The 19,569-nt window shown below is 44.5% G+C and overlaps 1 protein-coding gene across 1 annotated transcript in view; it reads left to right on the top strand.

Moving 5' to 3' along the window:
• The window catches only part of LOC124556191 (protein trachealess-like), a 319,751-nt gene that overhangs the window by 99,066 nt on the left and 201,116 nt on the right, over positions 1-19,569 (top strand). The window contains exon 2 of the mRNA XM_047130185.1: positions 18,143-18,381. Coding sequence (XP_046986141.1) covers positions 18,143-18,381 — 239 coding nt within the window. The remainder of the gene's footprint in view (positions 1-18,142; positions 18,382-19,569) is intronic.

The following is a 19,569-nucleotide window of genomic DNA, read 5'->3' as shown; positions in this document are numbered from 1 at the left end:
GTCGTTGAGTGACTGTGGGAGGATACAGGATGACTTAGACGGGAGTTCTAGGTGGTGTAATTAATGACAGCTTACTCTAAATGTAGAAAAATGTTCAAAAAATGGTTCAAATGGCTCTGAGCACTATGGGACTTAACATCGGAGGTCATGAGTCCCCTAGAACTTAGAACTACTTAAACGTAACTAACCTAAAGACATTACACACGTCCATGCCCGAGACAGGGTTCAAACCTGCGACCGTAGCGGTCGCGCGGTTCCAGATTTAAGCGCCTAGAACCGCTCGGCCACATCCGTCGGCTAGAAAAATGTACGCTAGTGTGGATGAGTAGGGAAAACGCTCCTGTAACGTTCGAATACAGCATTATTAGTGTGTTGCTTGACACAATCACATCGGTTAAATATATAGGTGTAACGTTGCAAAGTGATATGAAGTGGAATGAGCACTGCGGGTCGGTAGTAGGGAAGGCGTATGGTCAACTTCGGTTTATTGGGAGAATTTTGGAAGGGCACATAGAACGTTAGTGTGACCCATTCTTGAGTACGGCTCGAGCGTTTGTGATCCCCACCAGGTCGGATCAGAGGAAGAAATCGAAGCAGTTGGGAGGCGTGCTGATAGATTTGTTTCTGGTAGGTTCGATCAGCACGCAAGTATTATGGGGAAGCTTCGTGAACTCAAATGGGAATCCATGGAGGAAGACGACGCTCTTCTCGAGAGGTACTGTTGCGGAATTTTAGAGAACTGATATTTGAGGCCAACTGCAGGACTATTCTACTGCCGCTAACGCTGATTTCGTGTAAGGACCACGAAGATAACATGAGAGAAATTAGGGCTGGTACTGAAGCTTAAAGACAGTCGTTTCTCCTTTGATCTTTTCGCTAGTGGAACAGGAAAGACAACGAATAGTATTGGTACATGGTACCCTCCACCATGCACCTTGCTTCCAGGGTATGTACGTAGATGGAGATGTAATATCATTTTTATATATAAGAAATTTTATGTATCTGAAGAGCTGCGAGGCGTTTTATGACTTGACTTCACTGTTGTGGTAGTGACGGTTCACTGCACGGGCAAGAGTGCCCCAGTCAATCAATCTCCTGCTCTGCAATTCGTAATGGTTTCCCACCTGTGTACTTTCTCGCGCGACCTACCCTATGCAGGTTTTTAAAAGCCAATCTACATCAGAAGCCGTGACACGATGGCATGGTTTATTCACGTGACATTGTCCCTGGGCTTTAGAAAGACCAGGTGAGTGCAGCGTAGCCGCGCCCATTCCAGCGTCTCCCCACTGCGCAATCCCAATGAATTCAGTGAATCAGCGATCACTATCCAAGCTGGACGCCCAGCGAATACAACAATTCTTCGGGTTGCGCAAGCAGACCTCGGCTCGCCGGACATTCCTAGCGAGCACGAGAAAAGCTATCTCTGGTTGTATCAAATATGTTATATTTGACAAAATAAGGCAGCAGCAACTCCCAGTCATCAGACACACTTATATCAAATGTCATACATCCAGAATATGAGCTTGTCTACTAATTAAAAACGGCGATAGGACTTGCAAGTTAATTTTTATCTCTTCCAAATATGATTTTAGTGCCCCTTTGTTTGATGTATTTTACGAAATTTTAGTTCACAGTTACTTTAGATGATGTTTATTTCGTACATACATATCAAGGATTTTATTTGCCGTTTTGGTTGTTACTTTCTGTTGTTCTCTTCACCTTGATGGTTCCTAGGTTTCTTCATGTTTTGCAGCAGTTATCTCAGAAGATTTAGTCCAACAAAATACTGAAAACAATTCATCTACATCTACGTCAATATTCCGCAAGCCACTAACGGTCTATCAAAATTACCAAGAGAGTGCAGCGATTTCACTTCCGCTGCTTAACCGTCAATCATGTAATCAACTGGAAATCATTCCATATTCCTTGTTTACGGGAGTGTGCTGTGAATTATATACATTCAACCCACACAGTGGTTAGTGCTTCTGCGTGAATCGAAAACGTGACATGCCATGGAGTGTTGTGGATGCTCTGCTGTCAGTTGTCCAGCTTCGGTGGTCTCCAGCCAAAGCGTGGGCATAGTTTTGTGTCGTTAGGCCATCAGGGGCAGTCGTGCTGGATGTTTGTTTCCTAGAGGCAGTAACATGCAACGTACGTCGCGCAGTCCTCACGCCCTTGCACTTCGCAGCTCCAGCATTGAATTCCGATGTTATTTTCCGCAGTGTTGCACGAACTGGTGCTTCACACGGATCCTGAAGGGCAGCCCTCGTCACGTACATCCGGAATCTTATGGCTATCGTACTGCTGCCGTAAGTTCGAAATCTTATAGATATTCTTGTCATCGAGACACACCTTCGAAGCTCTGAATATCATAATCTGTCACCTGCGTCACTTATTTCGAGAACCATCTAACGAAATCTACAGTGATACATTCAAAACCACTAAAACAACTGTAATTTGCCAGTTCTGAGGCGTCGGTAGTTCAGAGAGCCTTCTGAGGTTTTGCCTTACTCGCTGATAAACTACGTTTTATGCACGTCGTGGTCATTGGTTGAAAATTATGACTATTTATACAGAACAGTGCACCTCAAACTTGCCGCTGTCATTTGCAAATATTCGATAACTGTCACTATGGGAACAAACTGACTGATTTAAATTTCAAATATCGGTATTTTCCTAATTTTTTCTCTGTTCTTCAGTCATACATCATACGTAGTCTTTTGCTGGTACTGTGCAACTAAAAAAAATAAAAAAAAGTAATCCAGGAAGAGGGGCATAGTGTGATGCCTGGACATCTATTAGTCGACATTAATATGAGGTGTGTCCTCACTTCGCCTTTATGACGGCTTGAGCTCTGCTGAGGACACTCTCAGCGAGATATATGAATGTCTGAAGAAATGACGACCCATTCCTGCTGAAGAGTCGAAACCACATGAGGTGGACGCTGGGGTCTGCAACAACCTTAACGATCTAGCTCATTCCAGATGTGTTCCATTGAGTTGAGGTTGAGATTCTGAGCAAGGCAGTCCATTTCAGAAACGTTATTGCCCACAACCCATAGCCCAACAGATGCTGCTTTATGGTAGGGTGCATTGTCATGTTGATATAAACAAGGATCGTCTCCGAACTGTTTCTCTGCTGTACGTAGAACATCATTCTGTAAACTGTTTTCCAATCCTTTCGAATTTAGTGGTTTCTTAAGTGAAATAACGGTACCACACCGTGAATACGAAGAACATTCTCACACAGTAACGCCACCTAATCCACACTGCGCTGTTGGCACTACACATGACGACAGGTAACATTCTCCACTCAGTGGCCAAACTCAAACCCTTCCCTCACTTTGCCACATAACATAGCGAGTTTCATCACTCCAGGTCACTCGTTTCAGTCATCCACTGTTCTGTGGCATGGCTCTTTACATCATCTCTTCCGTCGCTCAACACTAACTACAAAAATGAGTGGCTTACGCGGAGCTGCTCGACCATTGTACCCAATTCTTTTTAACTCCATACGCACCTCTGGTAGCACTTTGGACCTCACGAATGATTCCTTCCGTTAATTCGATGCGGTCTGTTCCAACTACCATTCGCGATGTTGACAGTCGCTGTCCGTCAGTACATTAGGTCTGCCTTGTCTTGATTTAGCTAGGATCGCTAACTCACGTTCCCTCTCCACTATTACATCACCAAACAGTCGACTTGGCCCTTTTTAGAGGGGCTGAAACGCCCCTGATGGATCTGTTACTTAGGTGACATGCAATGTCTAGTCCACATTCGATGTCACTGAGCTTTCCTGACGGACCCATTCTGTTGTTACCGTTACTCTACTGACAGCACAACACTCCCAGCCTCCTTTTATACAGGCGGATCTGCCCCTTGTGACATGTAGTGGTAAATACCGCATTACATAAGGTGTACGAACACTTTTGATAAGATAGTGTATTTGTGGCCTTAAGACATCTCGATATATTAAGATGGCACAGTGATCAAGACACTAGTGACGATTTAGGAATTCGTATCTTGCCTCTGCTCAAGAACACACGGAAACTAGTTTTGCTGCAGTCAGAAGAGAGTCAGAAGGTGAATCAGACATTTACAACAGCTACAACCACTTCCGAAGATTCCCACCACAGACGGGGTCCTATAACTGGCTTTCTCCAAGAAATTAATCCAAACACAGCATAATGGCCCGAAATGATTTAATAAATGTCACATTCCTGGCCGCGATAGTTTGTATTTTACATCTTAATTAGTAATCCATCTCCAGCCACTCACTCACCGGCGGAATACTAAACGCTATTTTTACTAACTAACGTGTTGCTTCCATTAACCAACAACAGGCAACAAAAGGTAGGGGAGAGAAGTTAAGGCTTTAACGAGCCGTCGACTTCGGTCATTTGAGTGAAAGGATCAGCGTGGGCTGGACAAAGCTGGAAGGAGCTGTCGATCCGGGAGCTTGTTGAAGGAACAATCCCACTGTCCTCCTGAATCATTTACAGAAACCAACAGAAAAACTACATGATGTTGGCCTGTCGTGGATTGGATTAGTTGGGTCGGTAGGATAAGTAATAAACACGAACTGATCCGAGCTGCGGAAGGGAATCGTCATTTTGGTAATGGAGGGAAAATTTCCAGACTTAGATCCTGGGAAAAATACAGTGAACAGGTTCAAATGGATGTATGTTGCAGAAGTGATACAGAGATGAAGAGAGCTGCACAGGATAGATTAGCGCGGACAGCTACACTTAACCAGGCTTCTGACTGAAAACCACAACAGCAACTACAGCAAAATCTTAGTTCCTATTCAACGTCCGGTATTCTACAAATCGCATTTTTTAATTTTTTTTCGTGTTTAGTTGTCGAATTATAACGTTTGTATACGAGATACAAGTAGCTCTTACGTCAGTGGTTCCAAACCTGGGATGCGCGACACCCTGAGAGTGAGTGGGGTATATAAGGCGGAGCCGGTGGGGGGTGGGGGGGGATGGGGCAGGGTTTCCGACAGCTCAGAAGAAAGCAGAAACATTAGCTAGCTCACCCTTCACAGTTAATGTGCTTGCACTTTCTGACGTAATACAAGGGCATGCAACTGAATTGAAATGTAATACGAGTGCCAAAGAACGGTTTCAACACGTGAGGTTGGTAGAATTTGGCCCAGTTTTCTTTCTATTCATCCAAGAGGGGCGAAGGAAGCCTTAAAAGTGTTCGTACAGTTATCTTCTACATACCTATGTGAGACCGGATTCTCGACACTAGCCGTCATGGAAAATAAAACACCACAGTCTCCTGAATGTAAAGAGTGTCTTTTGATGTGGTTTAACTAGTTTGAAACCAAATATTCAAGAGTTGCTTAAAGAAAAACGATTTCAGCAATCTCATTGATGTCCTCAATTTTTCTCGTGACTTTCATTAAAAAAAAAAAGTTGAATGTGGAAGGTGTTGTTCGAGTGAAAATAGTATTATCAGGTATTTAAGTAAGACATAAACACTTTTTCTCCACCAGGTTCTTCGGAACACTACAGTTCTGTATTACTCTTCATTTGGTAATCCTCTTTTATTAAAGTGTGAATTGTAGGTTATTGTAAAAGTTTTTCGAAAGAGACAGATAAATAAATACAATAAACATACATAGGGGGTCATAAAATATTCTGGGGTTGTAGAGGAGGGCACCAGGTGGAGAAGGTAGAGAACCACTGCTTTGATAGTTACAATGTCAGTTGCCTGAAGACTATTCAGTAATCTCTTCAAAAGGTCCAAATCTTAACGTTTTCCAAGATCGTCGGGTTACCAGAGAAGAACACAGCATTTGCAGTGGCAGTTATTAGTTAGAAATGACGATAGATAAGCGAAGTCGTAGTTGAGCTGTGATCTTCGCAGTGAGGTTAGGTATTCAGCGCTACTCCCACTCTGTGTATCCGTTGCCTACGCGGGATGTTGACGCCACCAGTCGCAAAACCTCTGCCTTCCATTTTCCGGAGTCAGCACATAAAAATAGGAGGAGACCTCAGCAACTCGTAAACCTTCTTCTGATTCCGTAGCAGCGAAACTTTAATTCCTCCCGAGGCCATACCGGCTGTCGCCCTAGACATTTCATTTTGCGGGGTCCCGGGGAACAGGGCTAATCATCGCTGCCTTTTACTCCTGCAACTACGGCTAGTTCGGGCCTTCGTGGGGGATTCGGCTACTTTTCACTTTTATTCGCCCTCTGGGAACGGATATACGAAAGGAGGGAAGGAGCCGGCTCGGGCAGGGGGTCGTGCGGATTCTGCGGGCGTGCCAATAACAACAGAGATTTCAATATGCCGTTAAAAGAAGTAGTGGCTAGCCTCGCGACGCACCCTCCGCGACGGTCCGGCGTGGCGCTTTCCTTTTTGTGCGATGCGTTTCTTATTAAAAAGTTGTCGACCGCCGGCTCGGGCAGATGGTACCCGCTGTGCGCCAGCTGTGCCCGAGAGAAGGCGCTGCTTTCGAAAAGCTGCGCGCGTTGCCTCAGTGTTTGGGCGACACCCACAGCTGTCAGGTTGGCCGCCTGCCTGGCACGGTATTACGTTTCAACATACCACCACCGCACGCTCCTCGATTTCCAACGCATTCCGACTCAGAGGCGCCTCCCGTGTTTACGGCAAGGTCGCTGTTTCTGTTTAGTAAAATCACTGCCGATGTAAAGCGCGGAAGACTAGGAGGTAGGCGGATACCAGAACTGCACTCTGCTGCCAACAGAGGCACAGCCTGCGGCGTTATTTACTGTTACAATTTACACAGCTGTCTATAGAGATCTGCAAGTGCAGAACCAAAAATTTTTGTCGTGAGTGTGATGTTATAAAACACTGTGCGACAGAGAGCGAGTGGCCATTTATGTGACTCAGTCAAAGAAAAGATACTTAGGCCAAAACTGATCTGGGATTTATAATTTTTCGTATGAAATTGATAAAAATTACAATTTACAAATATATACTAAGAATAATATTCGTAGAGAAACATCTAGTTTACAAATACAGTTAACTGAACCATCAACAATATTCAGGAAGTACTGAAACTGTCTCGTGGAGGTTCTTAATAAACGTGTGAGCACCGTATGTTGGACTGTCTGCCTTTCTACTCTGCTGTCTCTCTTCAGAGGTGTGTTAAAAGTGTCCATTTATACACGGCCCAGTCACATTAATATGGCTACTACCTATGTTCTACGTCAACGTGCAATAAGTACTCACAGACGGCGGGTGGTAGCACTAGCAGTGGAGGGTATATAAAGCGTGTCGCACCGACGATGCCGGCTGGTGTGGCCGAGCGGTTCTAGGTGCTTCAGTCTGGAACCGCGCGACGTCTACGGTCGCAGGTTCAAATCCTGCCTCGGGCATGGATGTGTGTGTGATGTCCTTAGGTTAGTTAGCTTTAAGTAGTTCTAACAAGGGAACGTCCCCATCGCACCCCCATCAGATTTAGTTATAAGTTGGCACAGTGGATAGGCCTTGAAAAACTGAACACAGATCAATCGAGAAAACAGGAAGAAGTTGTGTGGAACTATGAAAAAAATAAGCAAAATATACAAACTGAGTAGTCCATGCATAAGATAGGCAACATCAAGGTTAGTCTCACGTCAGGATCGCCGAGGTCCCGTGGTTAGCGTGAGCAGCTGCGGAACGAGAGGTCCTTGGTTCAAGTCTTCCCTCGAGTGAAGAGTTTATTTTCGCAAAGTTATGATCTGTCCGTTCGTTCATTGACGCCTTTGTTCACTGTAATAAGTTTAGTGTCTGTGTTTTACGACCGCACCGCAAAACCGTACGATTAGTAGACGAAAGAACGTGCCTCTCCAATGGGAACCGAAAACATTTGATCGCAAGGTCATAGGTCAACCGATTCCTCCACAGGAAAACACGTCTGATATATTCTATACGACACTGGTGACGGCATGTGCGTCACATGACAGGAATATGTTGTCGACCCACCTAACTTGTACACTTGCCCGATATAGGTTTTCTTGTGGATGTGATAATCACTCCCAAAAAAGTGATCGCATCGGACGGACAGATAATAATTGTCTGAAAATAAAAAAATTTGCCTTTTCACTCGCGGGAAGACGTGAACCAAGTACCTTTCGTTCCGCAGCTGCTCACGCTAACCACGAGACCACGGCGCTCCAGAGTTCACACTCTCCTTGATGTTGCCTATCTTGAGCATGGACTACTCAGTTTGTATATTTTGCTTATTTTTTTTTCATAGTTCCACACAACTTCTTCCTGTTTTCTCGATTGATCTGTGTTCAGTTTTTCAAGGCCTATCCACTGTGCCAACTTATAACTAAATCTGAGGGGGGTGCGATGGGGAGGTTCCCTTGTAAGTTCTAGGGGACTGATGACCTCAGATGTTAAGTCCCATGGTGCTCAGAACCATTTGAGCACCGACGAGGGAAACACGGCAGTCGTTATCAAATGCGGAAACGGAGCCCCTAAAGGGCATGATCATTGACTTTCGGTCCAAGGATGGAATCATTTCCGAAACGGCTAAGTTTTTATAGTGTTCTCGTGCCGCCATGGTTAACGTACAGGTAGCTGTGGTGCACCACGGCCATAGACTACAGCTGTGAATGACGGCTGCGGAGAGGTTTACGGACGAATAGACATGCGACTCTTGAGCAACTGACCGCCCAGGTGAACCAACAGCGAACGTTGCTGCATATGGCCTCCGCACCAGGCACCTGGTTCATACGCGAATGCTGATTGCTATTCATTGCCGACGAAAGCTGGAATTTGAACGACAACACCTCAACTGAACGTTCACCTTGTGGCGACAGGTGGCCTTTTCAGATGAATCACTCTTCATGCTCCATCTGACAGTTGGCCGTTGCCTTGTACGGCCTTGTAACAGTCGTCGGTAGGGTACAGGTTGGAGGAGGGATCATTATGGTCTCGAGAAAGGTTTTGTGACAATTCCTTGTGATCTCGTCATTCTAGAGGGCACAGTGGATCGACACAAGTAGTCATCTATCCATTGTGAGCATGTCTGCGCCACATGCATTTAGTTTATCTCGTCACGACAGCATTTACCAGCAGGACGATGCAATGTGTCACACAGCTCGCAGTGTATGTGTTCCTAAGAGCACCGGGACAAGTTTACCGTACTCCCCGGACCACCAAATTCCCCGCCTTCAAACCCAATTGAGAATCTGTGGGACCACCTGGATTGAGTTTTTTGCACCATGAATCCTCAACCGAGAAACCTATCGCATCTGGTCCCACGGTACTCGAGTTGAAATGGCTCCCCATCCCTGTGGGTGTCTTCCAGGACCTCACTGACACTCTTCCTGCACGCCTCGCAGCGGTCCACATTGCAAAAGGTGGTTATCCAGTCATTAATGTGACTGGAGAGCGTACAATGAGTCCGCACATTTGCCATGTTTGGTTCTCATTCGGTTTATAATTACCTAGAGTGGTACTGAAAGGTGAAAACCAATTGGTTTTCAAGAGAAACGTCGTAATTTCTTGAGATCTGCAATTACATTATCTTCCCAGGCTTTGTTCCACTGTCGCATAATTTCGAAGTTGTTATTTTCTAAGTATATACTTTCCACAAATGGTTTTTTTTAGAGCAGAGTCGTTAAATATTAATGTAAGCAGGGGACGAATGAAAGGAAGTTGTTAATTATTTTGAAAAAACAGGAAGGAAGGAAGACTGGTGTGTAATGTCCCATCGACAACGTGGTTACTAGAGCCGAATCAGAAGTTCGGATTAGGAAAGAATGGGCAAAGAAATCGGCAGCATCCTTTGAAAGGTATCATCCCGGCATCTGCCTTAAGTGATTTAGGAAAATCCCGGAAAACCTAAATCTGGATGGCCGGACGGGGATATGAACCATAGTCAACCCGAATGCGAGTCCAGCATGCTAATCACTGCGCCACCTCGCTCAGTAATTGCTTCTCTAAGAAGTGCTTCTTGTCTTCCCAGTTGTGGTGGGGGTATGTGACTTAGTACTAGTAGCCAGAAGTTGGGACCGCTCTTAATTGTGTCCGAAATCATTCGCATTATGTCATTTAGTTCGATGTTTGTTTCTTGGTGTTGAAAGCGACGTGACAGACGACAATATACTTACATTCCTCTTTCAGTTGGTTCAAATAGCTCTAAGCACTATGAGACTTAACATCTGAGATCATCAGTCCCATAGACTTAGAACTACTTAAACCTAACGAACCTAAGGACATCACATACATCCATGCCCGAAGCAAGATTCGAATCTGCGACCGTAGCGGTCGCGCGGTTCCAGACTGAAGCGCCTAGAACCGCTCGTCTACAACGGCCGGCTCTCGACTTTCTCTACACTACTATGATACATAGTAAACAACGACAATGTTTGAATAATACATAAAATATTAAACGTGTTCTGTCTCGAGAACCATACGGAATAGGTCATATGTCCTTAGGAAATTTTTGTTCAGAATCACTAATACATCACCCCGCAAGGCGAGACTCTCTCCTCCTGACTCACCTTGTATTAAGCATCAGTTTCATCTACTCCAAGCTAACTTGCATTCTTGGATTTGTTTACTGTTACTGAATATTCGTGACGTTCACCACCCAGGTGCGGAGAGCTACACAAAAAGTTGATTTCGGAAAGCTGATGTTGATTTTAACGTTTCTATAAACAGTAAAGGAAAGATCTGACAGGATGTAACAGACCGAACGTATCCATCTTCAGGCCATTACGCTTCTATTGTTGATGTGTTTTCTTCCAAGAGAAGTAGAGCCAAACTCCGTGAAAGTAAATAATTTACGACTTTGTCGCATATGGTGAATCGCATTTTATTCTTCGTTGACTTAAGCAGGACATGTGGCACTCACGTGACATTCGACGCAAGTGTGGCCTTTTAGTCAATTTTTCTCTCACATTCATGCCAAATAGAGACAAACTTGTAAGCTCTCTTTTTGCCTACACCGTTCATAAACACGACTAAATTAACCCACATTTCAAGAAAGCTTATACGGACGATTAGGATATAGTAAGAACTGTGCGTCCCACAATTACAAGTGGCACAAAGAAAATGTTTACACGCTATTCTTGCGCACGTACAACTCAAAGAAGTGGCATTTTGTAGTAACAATAATGCTCTCCGGCGAATTTAAAAATTATTTAATCTTCAAGACAAAAGAACAGTTATTTCTCCTCTTCAGTGTTAATATGCAACTATAATATCTGTCTTGTGAACTTTTGGTGACAAGATATGTATGCAGTACGTATATATTTCGTGTATTTATGTAGGTCTGGTTAAGAGAAAGTCATTTGCCCCAGTCGTATCAGGCGTCTGTTTACTTAGATGCTAAGGTCGTTGGCTTCTACGCAGCAACTAAGATGGATTCAGCAAATGCCACAGGAGAGCGAAGTGCGAAGTAACTTCGGTCAAGGGAATTACGGCGGAACCCATCACCAGCCAAGCTACTCCGGAAACTGTAAACTCCCTGCGTAGTCGTAAACCCTTCAGTCTTATCCGATAGTTGCGAAGAAGCGAGGGGAGTACTGCCTGGCAACAAGTCAAACTTCGTACGACTACTTCTCTTTAACAGGGATCCTCTTTTACTGTGCTACGCTTCGTGGGCCACTTGTTACCTTGAAGTAGAACCTCCCTACACCAGCTAGTCTTCCTTCTGTGTGTCGAGTAAGAGTTACTCGAAGACATACTCCCTGATATATGTGAGGTGCTGCGACATTGTTTTAAGGAAAAGACCAAAAGATAAGATAAAATCAAAATAGGACCAACTATGTAGTTCCTCTGCACAGTGTTCTACGCCTTTCAGCAGATGATGCAGACCTGAATGTCATTAGTTCCCGATGCAATTACACTATATGATCAAAAGTATCCGGACACTTGGCTGAAAATAACTTACAAGTTCGTGGCTCCCCCCATCGGTAATGCTGGAATTCAATATGGTGCTGGCCCACCCTTAGCCTTGATGGCAGCTACCACTCTCGCAGGCATACGTTCAATCAGGTGCTGGAAGGTTTCTTGGGGAATGGCAGCCCATTCTTCACGGAGTGCTGCACTGAGAAGATGTATTGATGTCGGTCGGTGAGGCCTGGCACGAAATCGGGGTTCCAAAACATCCCAAAGGTGTTCTATAGGATTCAGGTCAGTACTGTGTGCAGGTCAGTCCATTACAGGGATGTTATTGTCTTGTAACCACTCCGCCACAGCCCGTGCATTAGGAAGTGGCGCTCGATCGTGTTGAAAGATGCTGCCGCCATCCCCGAATTGATCTTCAACAGTGGGATGCAAGAAGGTACTTAAAACATTAATGTAGGCCTGTGCTGTGATAGTGCCACGCAAAACAACAAGAGGTGAAAGCCCCTCCATGAAAAACGTGACCACACCGTGACACCACCGCCTCCGAATTTTACTGTTGACACTCGCTGGTAGATGACGTTCATCGGGCATTACCCATATCCACAACATGCCATCGGATCGCCACATTGTGTACCGTGATTCGTCACTCCACACAAAGTTTTTCCACTGTTCAATCGTCCAATGTTTACGCTCCTTACACAAGCGAGACATCGTTTGGTATTTACCAGCGTGGTGTGTGGCTTATGAGCAGCCGCTCGACCATGAAATTCAAGTTTTCTCACCTCTCGCCTAACTGTGATAGTACTTGCAGTGGATCCTGATGCAATTTGGAATTCCTGTGTAATGGTCTGAATAGATGTCTGCCTATTACACATTACGACCTTCTTCAAAAAATGGTTCAAATGGCTCTGAGCACTATGGGACTCAACTGCTGTGGTCATCAGTCCCCTAGAACTTAAAACTACTTAACCTAACTAACCTAAGGACATCACACACATCCATGCCCGAGGCAGGATTCGAACCTGCGACCGTAGCAGTCGCACGGTTCCGGACTGCGCGCCTAGAACCGCGAGACCACCGCGGCCGGCTCTTCTTCAACTGTCGGCGGTCTCTGTCAGTCAACAGACGACATCGCCCTGTACGCTTTTGTGCTGTACGTGTCCCTTCACATTTCCACTTTACTATCACTTCGGAAACAATGGACCTAGGGATGCTTAGGAGTGTGGAAACCTCGCGTACAGACGTATGACACAAGCGACACCCAATCACCTGCCCACTTCGAAGTCCGCGAGTTCCGCAGAGCGCCCCATTCTGCTCTCTCACGACTTCTAATGACTACTGAGGTCGCTGATATGGAGTACCTGGCAGTAGGTGGCAGCACAATGCACCTAATATGAAAAGCGTATGTTTATGGATGTCCGGATACTTTAGATCACATAGTGTATAAGTGGGGTTGAATCTGAAAATATCTATTAGCACAATAGTAGTAACGCCAACGCATTTTCCTTAATGCTTTACGACCAAAATTAAAAATTAAAAAAAAACAATTTTCATTAATTGTCGCTGAATTTCATTAATAACAAACTTCTTGCAGATATATAGATGTGTAAGAAGGTTGCTGAGCTTGAAAATATGAAAATGACATTGTGGTGAAGAGCCATATTTTGGGTTATGTTTACCGAAAAATTCAAAACAGTTACAAGTCTCGCAGAAGAAATAATTAAAAGCAATAAACAACTTAAACAGTTTTTCAAACTTATAAAATATTGAGTACATGACAAGATTACAATATTTTCAAAAGGTGGGCCTAAAATAGTGCCCCCCCCCCCTCCACCCACCCTTGGTATTGCGAGAGTTAAAAAACACATTGGAGGACTTCATTTTGATAGTGATGAAGCGGTGCAAGCAGAGGTGAGATTGTGGCTCGATCAACAAAGTCACACATTCTACAGTAACTGTGTCAACAAACTGGTCTCTTCTCTTTGGAAGAAATCTGTTCGTTGCCAAGGTGACTATGTTGAGAAATAAATATGTAGTCATGAAAAATGAAGATGTAGAATGTTAATAACGTCAGTTTTATTTAAAAAACTTCAAGGTTTTTTTACCTGTAAACATCGGAGGCATTACTTTTCAGCACTGGCTTGTGGTACAGATGGAATCAAACCGATGAAAATACGCGGTCGAAAATAACCGAACCATCGCCAGTTCTTGTCAACTCATTTTAAACGACTAAAGCTTCATGACCGCAACAAAGAATGGGTAAGTGCTTCGCGAAACACTGAGAACAGTGGAAGCCATAGACATGGTTTAGTCTGTATAGCTGTTCGCTTTCATTCGGCTACGAAAGGAACGCTTTTCCAGGAGGCTTTCCCATTGCTCGCTCTTAGGACCCTGAGAAAGTAAGACCGTAATCATTACTGGGAACTGTGCGCAGGGTGGACTGCACAAGATATAACGGTCGTTGCGGGCCAGCGGCGCCAGATTAGCGAATACGGGAAGCGGCGAGATAAGGCCCAGCGGCTGCCCATCTGATAAAGCGCTACCGCTAGCGCTGCCTCGGCCACCGGACCCCCGGCGACGGCGCACGTCCACTCCGCGTCCACCAGCTAGCCCTGCATGCACACTCGTAAGCTTATACGTACCACGTTGTGCACTTGTAAATAAATTAGTTTCTAGTTTATGACTTGACTGGGGGCCCATTATCAGGCAGAATGTTGCATGTAGTAAGCTATCGTAGATGAAGAGCTACACAAAAACACAAAATTAGTTTAGGGTGTGCCTCAGGGAAATATCATAGGGTCGCTACCGTTTACCCTTCTTCTTTAGTACTCAACGCTGAGACTGGTTTACAGCCGTGCGCCCATGTACTCTTCTGTCTGGTTTCCTCTTCATTTGCGCAAACGTAATACATCGTTCATGACTCATAATGTGCTACATATGTGACGCCCTTTGTCGTCTGCTGTAATTGATTCCCTCAATGTCATTTTCTGTTATTGTTGTAATGATGTTATAGTATCTTGAGAGGTGCCTGATTTCCCATATACTTCTCAGCACCTCTGCACTGGTAACTCTGTCTCTCCAGCTGGCCTTCGAGTAGCTGTCTCTTCTCTTGTTTTCCTATCGTCCAAATTTCACTTCCGCACAGGGCCACACTCCAAACAAATGCTTTCATGATCCGTTGCCTTATTTTCAGACTGATGTTCTTGCTGGTGAACAAGATCTTTCTCAGATTAAGTGCTATTTGCACCGCTGTATTCTTCTCGCAATTTCTTTCAGTCCTCTACCACCCCCTGTGATATTGCATTCCAAACAGTTAAATTCCTTTACCGCTTCTAACTGCTCTCTTCCAATTCTCATTCTTAGAAGTACATGTTGTTCTACACTGCTTCATTCCATCACTTTACTCTATCATAGGGTTACGAAAGTAAAATTACACTAATCACAGCTCATAAAGACCCATGTAATGAGTCTTTTGATCCATGCGACTTCCAAAAATGGATATGGAAGACATACCTCTGCCATACACTTTACATTTTAGATACAGACGCGGCTGAGACCTATATAGACATGTGAATAAACCGGAAAAGCTTTCCCCTTTTTTATTTTGTTTGAGTTGAGATCTTGTTGGTAACGAATCCAATAAAGATACAAGGGAGGGCTGCAGTATGGGGTCTACCGTAACCTGATTGAAGGAATCATTCCGACACTCGTTTGTAGTGTTTAAGCAAAACCTCAGAGAACTCAACTTAGAATGGGTAAACCAGGACTCCAATCTGGTGTCTCCGTAACATGACTCCCATGTCTCTAAACTGTTCATTACTGGGAAAAAACTATCCCAGAACAGAATCGTCAAGAAGACAATTGTCACGAGATTCATTTGATTTGTGCGGACAACATTCCTTGCTTGAGATCTTCCAGTTTCCACTTTTCCTGGAGTCAGCATACAACGGTAACTCAACACTAAGGTCACTTGAGACGCAATACGCTCTAAGATAAATAAAGCGACGCAACACGAATGAATTATCCGAATGGGGCAGAAATCGGTAGATGTGACGTACAGCGACAGAAAACAATGGTTGATTTATTCAAGTGAAAGATTTTCACGAGCTGAGCAAGATAATAATGCGTTGGTTCAACTCTGGTCCTTATGCGAGCAGTTATTCGGCTTAGCACTGATTGATAGAGTTGTTGGATGTCCTCCTGAGGGATATCGTACAGAATTCTGTCCAATTGACTCGTTGGATCGTCAAAATCTCAACCTGGTTGGCGTTACCTGGTCATAATGCTCCAAGTGTTCTCAATTGAGGAGAGATCCTTTGACCTCACTCGCTCAGGGATAATCTGGCAAGTACGAAGACAAGTAGTAGAAACTCTCGCTGTTTGGGGGCAGGCATTATTTTGCTGTAATGTAAGCCCAGGATGACTTGCCACGAACGGCAACTAAACGTACCGCTGTGCTTTAAGGGTGAAGCTGATGACAACCAAAGGGGTCCTGGTATAAAAAGAAATGACGCCCGAGATCATCCCGCCCGGTTGTCGGGACGTACGGCGGGCGACAGTCAGGATGGTATCCCACAGCTATCCGGATCGTCTCCAGACACGCCTTCGGCCTGGAATCTCAGTGAGTGGAGTAGAATTGCCTTCACTGATGAGTTCGCTTCGAACTTAGCCCTGATGATCGGCGAAACCCTCTACAGTCCCTCGCAGTTTAAGGCACCCTGCATATGGCCAGTTTTCTCTCTCAAAATCCAAAGCAAATACTCTCTTCTCTCAGAAACGCTCATTTCCCTTTTCGTTTCTGAGTCAGTCACGCCACTTCCTTTTCACCTATCTTCATTAAATGTGTTTTATCGTTTTGCCCATTCTCTGCCTCTTCCACCTCTGCTCTCAAGTCCATTACTGCTAGCGCTTATAGTTAAAAATCTAGGTTCCTCTAACGCCTCTTTATTGTTGTATTTATCACGAACGATTATAAACTGTTTTTTTCTACATTATAGCAACTTCCAAATTTTGTACGCTATTTGATCAAAAGTATCTCGACAACTCAGTGTAACGCGAAATTGACCGATAAATGCAACGAAAGACATAGCCCGACAGAATAAAATAAAACCGGCAGTAATGTGTTGTCAATAAAGAAGCAGTAAGAGCTGAACTAGTCACACAGGAGGCCTCAGTGACGTTGAACCGGAACTAGTCATTGGATTGGATGTTGCCTGATTAACAAATCCATCAGTGACATTTCAACCCGTCCAAAGCTGCCAAAGTTGACTGTTGATGGTGTGACTGTGAATTCGAAACGCTAAGGGACGACCACACTGAAACCAAGACAAGGCAGACCTCATGTGATGACGGACAGGGCCGACGCGCATTGTGAAGGGTAGTTACATAAAATCTCATTAGATCAACGGAAGAAATCATTCGTGAGTTTCACAGTGCTACCATTAGTCGAGCTAGGACAATGGTCGTGCGTAGTGAGTTAAAAATAATGGAGTGCAGTGGTTGAGCAGCTACTGATAAGCCACACATTTCTGTAGACAATACTAAGCAACGCTTGAGATGGCGTAAGAGCGATTCCAGTGGATGCTGGATGCTTGGAAATGAGTGATTTGGAGTGACGGTAATCCAACAGGAGGGTCTGGGTTTGGTGAATACCTGGAGAACGCTGTCTGCAATCAAGCGTAATGCCAGCAGCAAAGTGCGGAATAGGTGTTGTTACAATATGAGTGCGTTTTTCATGGCTAGGCTGTGCTCTCTTTATTGTGCTTAAGAAATTTTAAGTACGGAAGAATATGAGACTATATTAAAGCGTTGTGTACCGCCTACAGTAGCGCAACGCTTTGGTGACTGTGACTGAATGTATCAACATGGCATTGCACCCTGTTATAAAACTTCATCTCTGTGGCAATAGTTTGTGGACTATAACATTCCCGAAATGGTCTGATCAGCCCAGAGTCCCGATTTGATCCGAATGGACCACCTCTGGAATAAGTTGCAACGTCTAACCCCAGGAGCCAACATAGCCACCTTCTCTGGTGTCGGCTCTGGAGGACGAATCAGCTGCTATTCCTCTGCAGGTATCCACAGCATAGTACAAGACGTCATAAAGGCGAAGGTTGGACACACCCCATATTAATGTCCACTAATAGGAGTCCGGATACTTTTGATTAGATAGTGTGTATTAGATGTGACATGTAACATATTTATTGTAATGCTTGTAATATAAAATATGTAGAATACCTGCTTAGATGTAAAAGAGGACCCGATGGTCCTAGTCTTGTGAGGTTAATTAAATAAATAAATTTGTGATTGCAGTATCTTGGAGGTGCGGAAGGAGAAGAGTCGAGATGCAGCTCGCATCCGGCGCGGCAAGGAGAACTTCGAGTTCTACGAGCTGGCCAAGATGCTGCCCCTGCCCGCCGCCATTACGTCGCAGCTGGACAAGGCGTCCATCATCCGGCTGACCATTTCCTACCTCAAGCTGCGCGACTTCTCGGGGCACGGCGACCCGCCATGGAGTCGCGACGGCCCGCCGCCGAATAAAAGCGTTAAGGGTAAGTGTCTCTTTGCTTTAAAAGTCAGTTCTGTTTCATCTGTTCCCTGAATATTCAGTTTCTTTCCTGGGAAATGGAGAAAGGTCTCTAAGTGATCACGCCGATTTAGATACCCAGTTGTAGCACTAATCACTTCAGGCGAATGAGTGGATTATTGTCTTCAGAGTGAATTTTTCGTTTGCAGCGGAGTCACCGGTGATTCGAATCCCCCTGAGTGAATATAACAGTGTGCCAGGCAGGGCTCGAATTCGGTACGTTTGCCTTTCGCAGGCAAATGCTCTAGTGATTGAGCTATCTATGCACGACTCACGATATACCCTCCCAGCTTTACTTCCGCCAGTACCCCTGTGTTACCATCCAAACTTCATCGAAGTACTGCTGCATAACTAACAACACCAGAATTCCAAGAATGCAAGATTTTGAGCTTTCGTGCCTGAATTTCTAGATATATAGATTCTCAAATTTCTAAATTCTAATTTAAAAATAATATTGAATCCCTTGCTCAGTTCTCAACTTATATTTCGTAGATTCGTAATAGCTTTATGATTCTTCGAATCTGTCATTTGAATATTAGGTGTACCTATAACGTATGAATTGACGTAATGATTGCTCGTGCAATGAAGTGTAATGTTGTACTTATGTTAGGTGGATGAATCTGGAATAAAAGGAAGGGAAAGAGTGAAACACCAAAGCCTTCTCTCCATGCCACCAGGTCATCGCCCCTGTATGAGGGTCTTACCACAATCAGTAGTGCCTTCAGAACATGACATACCGTGGAGAGATTGGAATTTGACCCAAGACATTTGAACTGACTACGGTGATACAGAACTATACCTTAAAACCTCTCCTCATTTTTCTGGACACATTCTCAGAACCATTTTTTACTACAAGCCGCTACACCGATGTCAAACGCCATCGCACCATTGTAGGTTTGTAATCTCGACAGCGCAGGTTATTCGGACTTTAGTACACTTAAACGTAATTCACTTTCTCTGTCCATCAAGAAGTTATTCTCTTTTAGATACACAGATCCAGTTGACGTCACCACAGAACAAGAAGCTATAAATTTCCAGGCATCACGAGCTGTCTATGGGGCCTTATCATCGCTGTGCATCCCACCCAAGTGTCTTCTGTTATTTCATCGTAAATGCTTAAGATATAGCTGTGCGGTGCGATTTCTACGCACAT

Source organism: Schistocerca americana, chromosome X (assembly GCF_021461395.2).
Source record: "Schistocerca americana isolate TAMUIC-IGC-003095 chromosome X, iqSchAmer2.1, whole genome shotgun sequence".
Taxonomy (NCBI): Eukaryota; Metazoa; Arthropoda; class Insecta; order Orthoptera; family Acrididae; genus Schistocerca; species Schistocerca americana.
Note: the sequence above shows the minus strand (reverse complement) of the source record. Positions and strands in the feature narration are given on the sequence as shown.